This window comes from Sciurus vulgaris (genome assembly GCF_902686455.1).
Source record: "Sciurus vulgaris genome assembly, chromosome: 4".
In the NCBI taxonomy this organism is placed as follows: domain Eukaryota; kingdom Metazoa; phylum Chordata; class Mammalia; order Rodentia; family Sciuridae; genus Sciurus; species Sciurus vulgaris.
The window spans coordinates 37,842,664-37,859,314 of record NC_136464.1 but is presented as its reverse complement, the minus strand read 5'-3'; the positions used below and the strand labels follow the sequence as shown (position 1 = coordinate 37,859,314).

The window sequence follows — 16,651 nt, the reverse complement described above, 5'->3', positions numbered from 1 at the left end:
CATTTCTTCTCTAGTTTTGTTCATGATGTAAAAGAATTGAAAACTCCCTTCCTGTCCTTAAAGGCAAGCTCATAGCTTTTCGTTTTCTAAGATTTTGTTTTTGTTTTTGACTGCCAACAACATGATATTTCCTTGTGATTTTTGCTTGTTAACTCTGTACCTTTATTTCCTTCTCTACTTCCTTCCTTATTTTTCCTGGCTCTAGTTCCTTCTCCACACCTATCACTGTCACAAACAAAAATTGCTTTTCTGTGTTGTGATCTCTAGCCTATGTAGAGAACAACAGTATGCCCTGCAAATGGAAATGCCTTACTCGTTTTAGAAAAACTATCCCTATGTCATAGCAAGACCAATTCTCAATGAGATCCCTAGTGTATGATCAAAGTAATCACCTCTGAGGGCCGGTTCTCCTGGGGAAAATGAGAAGAGATTAGATGGGAATAGTGAGAAGCAGGAAGGTTTCCTCTTCTCTCATACCTACTTTGGTTGTCAGTGACATTGAATAAGAAATGGAGCTAAAGTATCCTGGTGTGTGTGTGTGTGTGTGTCTGTGTCCATGTTCACAGAGAGAATTTGTAGTCTTATTTAAGTAATATCTTCAGATATTTAAGTCACATCCAGTAATAAAGTACTTGGTAGTATTATAGTCTTTCTCAAATAGAATTATTTAGTTGGCTTCTACTGATGTTATTTTTCTTTTCTGTTTATGTGATTCCTTTAAATATATGAGTTGGACTTTATGCTCTCATATGGCAATTTAATAGAAATGTTGAAGCACAACAATTGTACTGTAAAAACTAATCTATTTTTATGTACTATTTTACAGGATGTAATTAATACTTTATTGCCCAAAGTTTTAACTCGAATAATTGAAGGACTCCAAGATCTTGATGATGATGTCAGAGCAGTTGCTGCAGCATCATTAGTGCCTGTAGTCGAAAGCCTCGTCTATCTTCAGACACAAAAAGTAATTTAAATCTTTTAGTGTTGTTTTGTTTTGTTTTTCTTGTACAGCATATTTACATTTTTCCTCCTTCATCCTCAATTTTCTTGTGACAGGTATCCCTCTGGTGCATGTAATCTCAAATATATATTGTCCTAGGGAAGAATGAATTGTGCCTGTTTACCTACCCTCCATGTACATAATATGGACAGAGGAAAGCAGACATTTCTTCTTTATTTTAGTCCTTATTTTTAGAGATAGGAGTTTTTTGTTTGTTTTGATTTTAGTTTTTGACTTGATTTTTAATCTGGTTTCAGTGTTTTGAAGTGGTTGTTCCAAGTTGTAGGTGATATTCCATTTTATCAAATCTAGAACACAAAACTTAAGGTACAACCAGCCTTATATTTTGAGCTCAAAAATTAAATTTTGTCTTTTCACGATGGCTGGTACCATTTTAAATGCACTAAGATTGTTTTATATAAAGGGGCATGTCTTATATTTCTATACAATATTTTCAGAGTTAATTTTTTATATAAAATACAATATTGGTTATTTTATTTTCTGAATTTTTCTGCCCAAAGTAGAGTTTAATGGCACTAAAAAGAGGAATAGAGATAATTTAATGGCAAATAATGTCTCCTGCTTCACATTGTTTAAAATTGCCACTGTCCAAGTTAATTGGGATTATATTATATTATTGTCTTATAGTGACCCTTGGGATGTAATTTGGCAGGACTTGTGAATTTTTTGTGTAAAGTTGATAACTTCTCTTGAAAACTGACCTCATAGGTACCCTTCATTATAAATACATTATGGGATGCTCTTCTGGAATTAGATGATCTCACAGCTTCAACAAATAGTATTATGACTCTTCTTTCATCTTTGTTAACTTATCCTCAGGTCCAACAATGCAGGTAATTATTTTTGATTATTGTTTATAAAGTAAAAATCCTTTATATACTCTTTTCAGTTAATTAAGCTTAAGAGTACAATACTAGCACCTGTAAGAGTAATATTTTCTGTATCCCAGCGACACAGGAGACTGAGGCAGGAGCATTTTGAGTTCAAAGCCAACTTCAGCAGTGTTGAGAAGCTAAACAACTCAGTGAGACCTTGTCTCTAAATAAAATACACAATAGGGCTGGGGATGTGGCTCAGTGGCCAAGTGCCCCTAAGTTCAATCTCTGGTGCCCTGCCCAAAAATAAGAGTAATATTTTAAGTTGGGGATGCCAAAGATCACTATTTTCAGGTGGCTCCTATCTCCTTATTATAGCCACCGACACATTTGGGACAAAAGTTATTTTCAGGGATGGGCATAGCTAACTAGTAGAGTGTGTTTTGGGCATGCAGGAGGCCCTGAATTCAATCCTCCACACTTCTCCCCATCCCCAATTTCCTTATCCTTGAGTTACTTTAGTTATATAATTCTATAAAATAGTTCACTTCAAAAATGTAAGCACTGCATATTATTTCCAGCTTTGGTCCCAAAATATAGATAATATTTAATGATATTAAGTTTATAGGATTATAATTGATCATCAGCTTTATGTTTTCAAAAACTTAACCCTTTGTGAACTTTTTCTTTGTAATGTTCATTTCCTCAATTCTTATTCTTGCTTTCAGTAATTGCTTATCAGAAAGTGAATACATAATAATGTTATGCCCAAAGACAGAGATTAGGTGAAGCCAAAAACATACACCAGAAATTTAAAGTTACTGACTTTCCTATCCTGATACTTGATGTGAAGCTCAGTTAATTAGTGTGTTCCTTACCTTTTAAGACAGGCTCCTGAATATTATTGAATCTATTAATAGTATCCTTAGAGATACATAAGAAAAAGTATTTTGTAAGTTTTAAAAATTTGTAGTTGAGAATATTAATTATTTTTCTTAGTCTAGTGAGGTGTTCAATGAAAAGTTCATACTATTATAATTTAAGAATGTGTTCTGGCTTATGAGTATTTCCAGTGGAAATCATAAATGTATAAAAAACATGTAGAAGTGTTTCAAATAATATGACTTACTTTTACTTTAACACTAAATTTAGACTAGTAAGACAGCACTCAAGTAGGAAGAGTAAAATAAGTGCTTATAAAAGCAATAGAGGAGAAAAATTGAAGTGGTGGTAGATATATGGGATTTCCTACTTTTTGTATGTTCCCATTACTAATGAAAACTATAGGAATTAAGTAAGTGAGGTTTATCCATACTGAAACTCTCCTTAAACGACAAAATGCAGGGGTTTTAAATTATTCCAAATCAAGGGTTGTTAAAGTTCTTCTGTGAAGGCCCAGATAGTGAATATTTTGGGTTTGTGAGTCAAAACAGTCTGTTGAAACTACTCCACTCTGCAGTTACAGCATGAAAATAGCCATATAAAATCCATAAAGGAATGAACTTGCCTATGTTCTAATAAAACTTAAACAAAAAGGTTGGAGTAGCTCTGACATTTGCACCTTAGAAGATGATGTCAGAAAAACTAGATAATGTAAGAAAAGGAAATGATGTCCTAAAAATTCTGGGATATTGATGATGTAAAGTAATGTAGTTTTCCATGCTTTTGTTTGTTTATTTCAAAATTACCTTATTAGAAATTTTGCTTCGTGTGTGATATTTGGCAGATACTTTGCAGCTTATGTAAGGAGGGATTGCAGCATGTCATTTGGAGCATGAATATTGTTACACTATTAACAATATGTTGTTATGCTTTGTGTATTTTAAGTCTCTTATGTCTGTGTGCATGTGTTCGAATTAGAATTTTATAAATGAACTTACTAAATATGTAAAAAAGTGCAAGAAGTAATTTTCATACAAACTTGCAAGTAGTAAAAATAATGTTAAAAGATAGGAGTCCTGAGAGGAAACACAATAGATAGATAAGAAGTTATTCCTGGCATATTTTCTGTTCATGCCTTTCTCTATAGAGATAAATACTTCAAATGCTACTTATGAATCATCTCATAATTCTAGGTAACTTTTACAAGTGACTCATGAATGTGGCAAGAATCTTATGGCTCAAGTTAGCCTAGACTTGACTTCTTTTGTTCCCATTTAGAATCTAATCTATGAGAAGAAAAAAAATGAGTTTTTCTAACTTAGTAATGCTAAACTAGGATAACAAATTTCAGAGCTACTATTATACCACCTCTTGCTCATTTGATTCGAGGCAAAGATGACCTCCAAGGGGATGAAAATAAGTGCATCTGCCCATTGGGGTTAGCCGTGGGGATGGAATAAGGATTGACAAACCTGATTGTATAGCTAGACTACATGTCCCATTTTTCCTGAGTAAGCATAGTCATAGATGTGGTTATATAGAAAAGGTCTAACTTCATAAAGGTTATTCATGGCATTAGGGCCAATGAAAAGCCTTCTTTCTGGCTACATTTTCTCTGACTCTTGGTGCTGTGATAACAATTTTGAATGAGGATATTAAGTGAATGTTCATATGCAAATAGGATAGAACCATCTTTAATTCATTAAAAAGACACTTGATGTCAATATCACTAGATCCTCATGAGAATGATATGTAGATATTGTATCTACGGAGTTTCAACCGAGAATGAGTAAGATTAATTTGTGTCTTCTTTATTAGTATTCAGCAGTCACTCACAGTTTTAGTTCCACGTGTCTGGCCTTTTTTGCATCACACTATATCATCAGTTCGAAGAGCAGCATTGGAAACTCTGTTTACGTTATTGTCAACACAGGACCAGGTAAGAACTAATAACTGTATATAGCAGTCTTGAAAATTATATAAATTAATTTCATAAAATAAACCTGATCATTAGCTTACCCTTGCTACATACTCAAAGATCAGAATGCTGGGCCTAGTAGAAGTGGTATGGTAACCATATAAACTTACAAGAATATAGTCATCATGAGAGCAGAAGTATTTAAATATTTTGTTCTAGGTTGTATTCTTAGCACTTGGATTAGTGCTCAACACTAACACATAGAAGGTCCTCAGTCTTTGTTGATTGAACAGTTGATTGACTAGTCCCTTCTTATAGGAGACCTATTATTCAGCCATTGCTTGCTTTGTAAGGTTGATAATTGGGTGATTGACAGAACCCATCCCATGTTAGAAGGGTTGCATTGAAAGCTTTGAAGTATAGCTCTTAAAGACTGACCACTGAATTCACAGGTTATTGCCTTCTTCTAAAGTTTACTCTATCTCAAGAGTGTGATATTTCCAAGGATAATATACTCGAGGAGTCATATTGAAATGCGTATGGAGATCCTTTAAGTAATATCAATGTGTGAATGTAGTCTATGGTGAGCTGATGAGCACTGTGCTGTTATAAAAGGCTTCACACTCCTGTTTTTAAAATAACCGTATCTAGGTAAAGCAAAATACCTTACGGGAATTATCAATGAGGAATCCATTCTTCTAGCATGCTATATAGTACATAGTACTACAGTTTCGGCCAGTCATCTTTAAAAAGCAGTGAATATAACTCAGTTGGTAGAGTGCTACCACAGGCCCTGGGTTCAATCCCCAGCACTGAAAAAAAAAAAAAAAAAAAAAAGCAAAAAGCAGTGGTTAACTTTTAGGTAATAGATTATTGCATGAATTAAATGTCTTTTATGTCCATTAACCATGTGTTTCCCTGTGAATTAGGAATATTCTTTGTAGAGTTGCTTTAATCTGCAGCATGATACTGTGTTGAACTGTGAATAAACATCTATAAGTTGAGTTTTGCTTTATTTTGATTTTGTCTAATCAGAATCTTCTGTGCAGAAAACTATTAGGTCTGTTTTATAATTCTCAATTGATCAGGCATGGGTTGATACAACAACTGGCATGGATTGTTCTTAATTCTCATTTCATTTTTTCTGTAGTTTTATGATTTTTTTGCCTAAATGTTTTTGATGTAAGTTGTCTTAAATTTAGAGAGACCTCTCAAAGTCATCAAACCTATTCCTTTCACTTGATTTTTTTATTTAACATATAGATTTTATTTTTAAGAATAATTTTAGATTTACAGAAAAACTAAGGGAAAAGTACAGAGTTCCCCATATATTTTTTTATCCCCTCCCACTACCCATACAACTTCTCCATTGTTAGCATCTTGTATTAGTGTGGTACATTTGTTTAAACTTGATTAGCCAATATTGTTACAGTACATTAGGGTTCACTCTTTATGTTGTAGATTCTGTTTCTTGACAATACATAATAATAACAATATCCACCTTTGCAGTATTATCAGAGTATTTAAACTGCACTAAAAGTCCCCTGTACTCCTCATTCATCCCTCCTTTCCACTCCCTGAATGCTTGGCAACCATTAATCATCTTACTGGCTTAGTTTTGCCTTTCCCAGGATATTATACAGCTGAAACCATATAGTGTGCAGTCTTTTTCATATTGACTTCTTTCACTTAGGAATATAAAATTATTATTTCTGTCTTTTTGTGGCTTGATACCTCATTTATTTTTATCACTGAATAATATCCCATCATATGGATACACCACAGTTCATTTATCAGTTTACCTACTGAAGAATGTCTTGGTTACTTCAGGTTTTTGGCAATTAGGAATAAAGCTACTATAAATATCATTATGCAGATTTTTTGTGTAAGTTTTCAACTCTTGTATGTTTCAGGGAGCACAGTTACTATATCATATGGTAACCATATATTTAATTTTATTAGACATGACCAAATTATCTTCCAAAGTGACTGTGATTTTGCATTTCTACCAGCAGTGGGTAAGAATTCCTGTTACTTCATACCCTGGCTAGCATTTTTTGTTGTCTTTATTTTGGTTCTTAACCATCCTCATGGATGTGTAGTACTATTTCATTGTTTTAGCAGTTTCCTGATGACAGATAATGTTATACATCTTTATATGCTTATCTGCCTTCTGTCATCTTTGTTTGAGATGGCTGTTCAGATCTTTGCCATTTTTTAAACTGGGTTGCTTGTTTTCTTCTTGTTGAATTTCAGGAGTTCTTTTTAGCAGGGCATGGTTGTACACACCTGCAATCCCACCTATTTAGGAGTCTGAGGCCCAAAAGTTCAAGGCCAACTTGGGCAACTTAGCAAGACCCTGTCTCAAAATTTAAAAAAAAAAAATTGTAATGGCTAGAGGTAACTTAATGGTAGAGCACCTACCTAACATGTACAAGGCCCTTAGGTTCTATCTCCAGTACTGTCAACAAAACAAAGTTTTTGAGGACTGGGTTGTAGCTTAGTGGTAGAGTACTTGCCTAGCATGTGCAAGATCCTGGGTTCAACTCCAAATGAATAAATAAAAATTTAAAACCTTTTTGATAGTATCATCAATGAAATTTCCCATTTTATCTTGCCTTTGCCTTCAGAGAATTTTTTTTTTTTTTTTCCTTTCTAGATATACATGACAGGGTGTTTTTTGACATGTTATACATACATAGAATGAGTATAATTTGTTCAGTGTATCTTTTCATGGAACTTAATGTTGTCATTGAAACTTAATACTGATGATTATAAATCATTTTGTACTTTGTCACTGCCCTGAGTTTTCCTCACAGTATCCTTACCACTGAAGTCTGTGGCTGTTCTTAACCTATCATCTTCAGTACATTCTGCTTTTGACCTTCACATACATATGACCTTTTGTATCCTTTACTACTTTTGTTTGATATTTTTTGCTGTTTTTTCAAATAATAGTATAAAGCCAGCCCTTCAAAAAAGCTTTCACAACTACCTTTTTTTTTTAATTTTGGAAAAATTTTTTTTAAGTAAAGAGCAAGGAATTAAATCATTGGTGTTTCATCATCCACAGCTGGCATTTGTTATAATTTTTGTCTTGTTTTACATCATGGTAAGAAAATTTAAAAATAAGCTGTACTTCTGTTTAAATACCCTGTTTTCTAATTTACCTACTTTCTCCCTTTTATATATTTATAGAAAATATCATTCTTACTCCAGTGCTTAGTTTCAATACAATCATAGTATTTCTTGAGGGAGAGGATTTAAGTCTTTCAACAAAAATTCTAGGACTCAGGATATAACTCAGTTGGTAGTGTGCTTGCCTCCCAAGCACAAGACCCTGGGTTCAATCCCCAGCACTGCAAAATAAATGAATGAATGAATGAATGAGTGAAAATTCTAGGGACTGTAGCCTCAATTATTTGCAAAGTTGTTAGAAATTTATCATTGACTACTATATTAGAATTAAATTCCTGTCTTTCTTGGTCTTCAAGTATCTAACTCTTAACAATTTTAAATCTACTTTTAATCTATTTCCATATTTATATCCAGAAGTCAAGAAAATATCCCAACTCCATCCCTGTATCCCAACTGTAATTATGTTCACTTGATCAGAATATCTTTGTACATATCTCATCACTCTCCTTTTGCTACTCCCTGTCCCCACCCTCACCTTCCTAAATGTCAGCCCTCTTTCTGCCTGACTCTCTGTTCATAGAATAGGTCAAATCTTTAGTGCCACAAAGCTACCAACTTCAATAATTCACTGGATTTTTCTGTATTTAAATATTATTTAGATAAAAGCATTATTCAGTGAAAATTTAATTTTTAATCTTGTGATCATAGCAACATGTACTAAGGGTCAGAATAAACTATGTCTGGGACTGGGGTTGTGACTCAGTGATAGAACACTTGCCTAGCATATGTGAGGCACTGGGTTTAATTCTCAGCACCACATATAAATGTAAAATAAAGGGAAAAAATAGAATAACCATGTCTGATGGAATTACTGTATTCTTCACAAATTGTTTTGATACTTATGACTGATTCATAGTATATACAAACTTGTTATGCTATTCCATGATCTCTTAACTGCAATTTTGAAATCCAAACTTCTTGTAAATCGGGACAATTTATAAAACTATTCATTTGATTGCAAACTATTCTGAAGAGAGGCTCTTTGTAGTTTTTTTCCCCCACTTAATGTGCCTATTCACATATTTTGCTGCAAAAATAATATAATTTATTATTATATTGCCTCAGACCTTACTGGGGTTTATATTATATACAATACAGACCTTACTGCCTCAGACCTTACTGGGGGTTTATATTATATACAATACATACAACATCATTATTCTAAATTTGAAAATTCTAATGTGTGTGTGAGCGCGAGCGTTGTGTTTGTGCATGCATGTGCGCGTGCACACGCCAGAGGTTAAACCCAGGGTTACTAACCACCCAGCCACATCCCCAACCCCTTTTTTTTACTTTTTGTTTTTTTATCTTGTGCCGAGCCTTGCTAACTTTACTAAGGCTAGCTTTAGTTATCTATCTGTTATCCTTCTCCCTCAGCCTCCCAAGCTGCTGTTATTATAGGTATAGCCTCTACACCTTGCAAATTCTGAATTTTAAAACACATCTGGCTCTAGGCAATTTGGATGAGAGATGATAGGCCTCTAGTATTAAATTTATGCTTACTTTAGCTTGCTTTCCATTTTCTGAGCTGCTTCCTTGCCTTTTACTCCCATCCTGGTGTTGCTAAATAGTTGATGTTCTTATATAGAAGCAACCATAAATTAGTCAACTGGAGCATGATTCATCATTATTTTACCTCTTCAGTGGTATAGCGAAAAGATCCTTTAAACAGAAGGATCTGTGTTCTAACTTTGGCTCTACCATCTGTTAACTTCTTGACCTCAGTCAAGATTATTTAGCCCTCTTTGGTTAAATCCCATCAGCAGCCTTCCTCAGAATTGTATGGATCAAGTGAGATGATGTTTGTGAAGTGCTTGAAAATGTTATGCTATAAAAATAAATAATTAGTAGTTCAGATAGTAAAACACTAACACTTCTGAGAATTCTTATAACTTGATAATCTTACTTATATTCTGGGGTATGGTATATTTACACAAATGTACTATTTGTATATTTATACAATATTTAAAAGTAATAATGATAATCTGAGCTATTATTGGCTTGTTTTGTGCTAGGAGTTGTGCTAAGCACTGTATATGAAGTGTCCACTGCTGTTTCTATTTTGCATTTGAGAAAACTGATGATCAAAGATTAAGAAATTTTCCCAACCCCACATAAGCTACACAGTTCACAGTGAGCTGCTTACTTCAGATTCAGATTCAAGTCTGACTTTCAGCTTTAACCTACTTTTTATATAGGACCAAAATGGATTAAGTGTTGGTTGAATTGTATTCCCACTTCTGAATGTGGAGTCATTTTAAGTACAAGTAATAAAATGAATCTCACTTCTGAATATTAGTAGCTGTGTTCTGGTTTCAGTTTTTTATGTACACAACTATTCTTCTCAATAATTCCAGAGTAATTAGGTGAGGTCAAACTTGACTGTAACTGGGTATATCACTACCTCATGAAGATTGATGCTTCTGTTTTCTTGAAATTATTCTGATTATCTTTAGTAACTTTTTGTTTTTCCTGATAAAATTGGAAGACTATAAGGAAGATGTCCATATTTAAATTTTGCCCATTGTACATATAGGCATGTACTTTTCTAAAATGTCTTAAATAAAACCACGATTAATAGTTATGAAATCTTATTCCATTATATTTCCCTGTGGTATACCATTACATCTGTGAAAATGTTTAATTCCTGTGTCTTTACCAGTGAGTGATGTTAACACATGGAAGTATTGTGGAAGCTGGGCTTCTTGAGGGGAGCACAAAATAGAAACTCTTAAGAAAACCAAACTGGTATCAATTGGTTATGACTTACAATGAAGGTGTGACTTTCTTTACTGTCAGCTTGGTAATCAAATGAAGGAATTTACCATTTGTTTTTCTGTTGTCTTTTTAGCCAGGAAGTGTTGGTACATGGAATAGTGTATCTATGAATGTGTGTGTCTGCCAGTGAACTACTGGCATGATATATCCAGGTTAACTAGTTTTGATAAGTACTAAACTATTATAGCCAGAACTTGACTCCATGATGTAGAAAGATATATTCCTAGGTATTAATCTCCTATGGTGCCTTGGTCTACTGACTGGGTCAGCTCTTCTATTCAGTTTACATCACAGTCACTTTGTGAGTCATTCTGAAATTTCAGTTACCAATATGTTAACTCTTTTGTTTAACGGACAGATTTAGTCATTACATAAAGGCATACATGAACTGAGTTGAAATCAGAGGCATTTAAATCTAGGGACATTAGAAAATTTCACCATGTACATGTGTAGAGAAGGAAACAAAAAACCGAAAAGAATGGACTTGACTTAAAGTTTGGCATTAGAGAAAGTTAACATAATTAGGTATTAGCCATATTCTATGAAGATATGAAAAGGGAAGAGCAAAGTTGAGATATTTAACTTTTCAGTAAATGTTAATTGAAGAAAGAAATTAGTAGAACAAGGCATTATAAATGGTCTTAATGTAGGTTTGCCAATGTATAATGTCATGTATCCACAATTACATCATAAAGAATAGTTTTAGTGCCTTAAAAATCTTTTGTGTTCTACCCATGCCTCTTGTCTTCTCCCTGGCTCTTTTAAGTAATTATAGAATAGAATTGACTAAAATAACAAACCAAAGTTCGTAGTCTGAGAAGAAGTCTACAGTTTATATTACCACTTTCCTGGTTATAAATGGTAATGGTGGAAAGGAATGTACAGATATAGCTTTGGAATCCACAAACAACTTTTTGAATTGCCAGTGGTGGAGTTGAGGATAGGGGAAGAGTTGGCAAATATAATGGAGAAAATAAAAAATGAAAGGAGATATGGAATTGGATACAGTGGCACATGTCTGTAATGTAATCCAGCTGCTTGGAGACTGAGGCAGTAGGATCACAAGTTCAAGGCCAGCCTGAGCAACTTAGTGAGACCTGTATCAAAAACAACAACAACAACAAAAAACCAAAAGAGAGATTATGAAGGACTAATATTAAGTTATTTGTGTATCACTTTTACAACTTTTCTACTTCTGTTAAGATTGTCTAATTCTCTCTGGTGAAAAAATAGAAATGTATTTTCTTCTTCCTACCTTCCCTTCAATAAGAAGTAGAATTCTGGTTACCAGCTTAGTGAATATGCTCCCCAGTTGATGATTTTTGTAAGGTGTTTTAAACTTCTCTCAAACCATCTTGAGAGCGTATAACCCGGGTCCTATATTTGTCATTAGTTTTTCAGGGGCTAGAAAATTATAGGTAGCTTTTTAAGGTACACACATATTATCCCTAGAACATGTGTTTCTGAAATTTCAGTTAAAAATAATCAAATTCTCTTTAAGTCTCTTCCAGAAACTGTTATTTATTGTGTTCAGAAAAGTCATGATAAAGTTTGGGTGATAGGTATTGTGAACTAATTTATTTGAATTTTTCTGGTGGTTCTGTTCAAAATGAAGCTTATAATTATTTGAATAGCATTGAGAACATGTACAGTTCATTGTACTGAGAATTCTGGGCACACAATAAGGTGTTTGGTTAACATACTATTTGGCTACTTACTTAGTGGACTTTTGAAAGGTTGAGAAATTCTTAGCTTAAGATTCTTTTTTTTTTTTTAAATTATTTTTTTGCATTTGATTCATTGTACACAATGGGGTACATCTTTTCATTTTCTGTGGTTGTGCACAATGTAGATTCATACCATTCATGTAACCATACATGTACATAGAGTAAAGATGTCTGTCTCATTCCACAATTTTTCATATCCCCCCTCTTATTTCCTTCTACGCAATCTGAAGTTCCTCCATCTTTCTCTCATCCCCCCACCCCCTCACCCCCATTATATGTCATCATTTACTTATCAGGGGGAAACATTCGGCCCTTGGTTTTTTGGGATGGCTTTATCTCCCCTAGCATGGTATTCTCCAACTCCATCCATTTACTTGCAAATGCCATAATTTATTCTTTTGACTGAATAATATTCCATTGTGTATATATACTGCAGTTTTCTTTATCCATTCATCTGTTGAAGGGTGTCTAGGTTGGTTTCCACAATCTAGCTATGTGAATTTGAGCTACTATAAACATTGATGTGACTGTGTTAGTGGAGTATGCTGATTTTAAGTCCTTTGGGTATAAACCAAGGAGTGAGATAACTGGGTCAAAAGGTGGTTCCATTTCAAGTTTCTGAGGAATCTCCCCACTGCTTTCCAGAGTGGCTGCACCAATTTGCAACTTCACCAGCAACGTATGAGTGTACCTTTTTCTCCACATCCATGCCAACTTAACGTAGGCTTGAGGAACCCCTTGATATTGGAATAAGATGATATACCAAAATATGTACATATGTGTTGTTTTTCTAAGAAAAGAGCAGACATAGCTTTCATCACGATTTTTGAGGGGTCCCTTACCTGAGGTAGATTAAAAACTTTGCCTTAATTTTATAGTGAACTCAGAAGTACTAATTTTCTAGTTTGGTGTTATCTTAAAACTCATTACATGCATTACTGATGAGCACACACAACTTAAGCTCTGATCAGGTAGCATAGTAGCAATAATCCGTTGATATTCCAAATTTTCCTGACAATGCAGTGATGTCTGATATAAACCAAGGAGTGTGCTGGTTACAGCTTGGTTCTGTATGGTGGATAATTTCACTTTATTTGAGTGTTAATGCTAATCAACCTTTTTCTAGTCCCCAGTGATTGTTTTCTATGTAATTTGTCCAAACCTTGGAATAACAAATATGGTATTTGTTTTCTCTCAATCTTATGAAAATCTATCACCAGTTGAACCTTTTTGATAAAGCCAGTGATCTTTTCATGGCAATACTTTGTTTGATTTAACTTCAGGTGGAGCTTACAGCAAAGTATTAAAACACTATACTTTTTGATTCTGTTTTGTTTTCAGAATTCTTCATCTTGGCTTATACCTATCCTACCTGATATGCTTCGGCATATTTTTCAGTTCTGTGTTTTTAGAAAGCAGCCAGGAAATTCTGGATCTCATTCACAAGGTACACAATGAATATATCTTTACCCCTCTTTCTATAAATTTTGTAGATTTTTAAAAGTTTCATAATTTCTGTACTATGGATCTGGATTTTAAGAAATTAAAAGTTATCCAAGAGATTTGTAAAGTCTGGCAGTCTTCATAATTGACAGGAAACTAGGCTTTTATGCTGTGTAGTAGTTAAGTTCTGATTAGCCATGCTCCTTCCTTCTTTTTTTTTTAATTTTAAAGAATTTTAATACAAACAATACAAACTATTTTTAGTCCTTCTTAACATGTAAGACACTACCTCAAAATACTTTTTATACCATTTTTTCAAGTATTGCACAATATAGGTACAAAACTAACACTTATGATTAGATTTTCTTATATAATATATAGCAAGATCTTCTAAACCGTAAGAGAAAACATATATTTTGAAAAGCCAGTATTCATTTATTTTTAATTCTACCACTAAAGGAATAACCTGTACACAATTTTAGAATACTTGATATCTTTAAGATGAATACTTTATAATTTCAGTTAAAAAACAAATACAGCATGAAGCTGCTGCTGTCACAGATCACTATAGTAAAAAGATATAAATGCAATACCATTTCATAGAAACAATACTATATCCTCTGATATTTTACAAACTTCGTGCTAAATAAATAATACAATTAGAAAAGACCAATAAACCCACTTATTAGTGCTGATATTTACTTGAAAAAGTCAATCATGTCCTTGCTGTATCTTACTGTAAGAAGCCCATATCTGTGTCAGTGTAAAATGACTTTGTGCTTGGTTGGCAAATGCTTTTATTTTTGTAACCAAGCTTGAATGTGTCCTTTAAGCTTAAAAAAATTCTCAAGGAGGTGAAAAAAGTCCCCTTGGGCCTGTGCATTTTAATTTGTATGATACACCTTTTTAAAAGTTAGCCATAACAAGCTGGAATTGCTGGTTAGAATAGTGTGTGTTATTTAAGCTAAAATTCAAGCCATCTACAAAAGACTTCTCATTCTGCCTTCTTATTATGTGACTTTTAAAGCACTGTTTTAAGCACTTTCTGAAAGCCTCAATACAGAAAATTATACAGGGAAGAGTGATGTTCTTCAGCCTCATTTTGCAGTTTACAATATTCTTATAGATGTATGTATTTGGGGAGGATATTAATAGTATAGGAAGTCTTAATTATAGTTTAGGCTTGTAGTTTTTCTAACTTAGCAAGGTTAGTCATATGTGTTAAAGTCTTGAAAAGAGGAGTCATTTGATATATTTCATAGCTTTTGTTGGGGAAAATGGCACTTCTGTCTTGAGGATTTGTTACGTTTTGAATTGTCAGCCTCTGAGGTAGCTAGCTCATTGTTAGCAACTGTGGATTTTTAACAGTGAAGTTATTTCTGCATTGCTGGTTCTAGCCAATTTAATGTTAGGCCTCAATAATAGATACCTTATTAAGTAAGATCATGAATTGAGACTTACACTGTTTTTAATCACCTAGGATATTACCACTTTGAAATTTAGTAGTGAAAACTTATCCAGAGCTATTATCTCTTGAAGTGTTTGATATAATACTGCATTTGTATCAAGCCCTGTGTGATGGATGAAAATAATTGTTATGCCTTAATGAGATTTTGACAACTTTTATTTATGGGCATATTTTTTAAAGTTTTCCATAAAAATCCAAGAAGGATTCTGTTTTCCCTTTTTTTTTTTTTAAATCAACTTCCTTTGCATTACTTCTTGTGGTATATAAACCCATCCAAAAACAGCATTTCAGTAAGCCTCTGTTGAGTTTTAAATTAATCTCTGTGCCATTCCTACTTTTTTAAATTTTGATTCAATATCCCTAAAAATAAATATTAAGTTTTGCTAGCACTGAAAATGTACTGTCATGTTCTCCTTATTTTTTAGGTTTGGATGGAACTCTTGAGCAAGGCATCAGTTCAGTATGTGGTAGCAGGCTGCTTGCCCATGGATGGGTGCTTGGCTTTGCTTAATGATGCAGCCTTCTCACTTACCTATTGATTTAAATATGTTACTAGAAGTAAAAGCTAGAGCCAAGGTAAGTGTAGCAAGACATAATGTATTTGTATATTCAACTCAATCTTTTTTTTCTTTTGGGAGGCACTGGGGATTGAACCCAGGACCTTGCACATGCCAGGCAGGTACTCACCCCTGAGCAACATCCCCAGTCCCCAGCTTACACTTATTATACAGCAACAATGTAGGAAATTCATATTGTTTTATTATTAACAATAAAAATTAATTTAACATTAGTAAGGAGAAATTGTTTTTTATTAGGACTGTGACAAGGTGAATAGTAATTTTTATCCATTAAAACTGTTGTGAAGTATATTTTACTGGGGTTATATCAATATTTTTGATGTTGCCAATTAAATTTTATGTTTCACCTTCATTGTTTTTTGTTTTATTTCTTCTTTCTTTTCTCTAGGAAAAAACACGGTGTAAGGTACGCCAAGGCCAAAGTCAAAGTAAAGAAGTACTTCAGGAGTATATTGCAGGTGCAGACACCATCATGGAAGACCCAGCCACCAGGGATTTTGTGGTTATGCGGGCCAGAATGATGGCAGCTAAGTGAGTATACACTAGTGTTGAGTAATCATAAATTTATAGGTCTGGCCTTGAGATAAATCAGCTCTCAAGAAGAGAAAAAAGAGTCCCTAACTAGATGGAGATCTAGATCTATGAGTACTACCAGCCACATTTGTCTCTTTAGGTAGATGAACAAAAACCTACAACATACAGATCAACTAGAACAAAAACACATTCAATTTAAATGTCACCATATTCAAAGACCTATACAGTGTGCCATAACCTGAGTTATGGTAGACTCGCTTAACCAAAAGAAACATTCTAAACCCCA

The 16,651-nt window shown here is 33.7% G+C and overlaps 1 protein-coding gene across 1 annotated transcript in view; it reads left to right on the top strand.

Moving 5' to 3' along the window:
* Positions 1-16,651, top strand: part of BTAF1 (B-TFIID TATA-box binding protein associated factor 1) — a 97,373-nt gene that overhangs the window by 35,056 nt on the left and 45,666 nt on the right. The window contains 8 exon segments of the mRNA XM_079138281.1: positions 827-967; positions 1,733-1,857; positions 4,540-4,660; positions 13,684-13,749; positions 13,751-13,789; positions 15,679-15,726; positions 15,728-15,829; positions 16,220-16,362. Of these exon segments, the coding sequence (XP_078994407.1) occupies positions 827-967; positions 1,733-1,857; positions 4,540-4,660; positions 13,684-13,749; positions 13,751-13,789; positions 15,679-15,726; positions 15,728-15,829; positions 16,220-16,362 (785 nt within the window).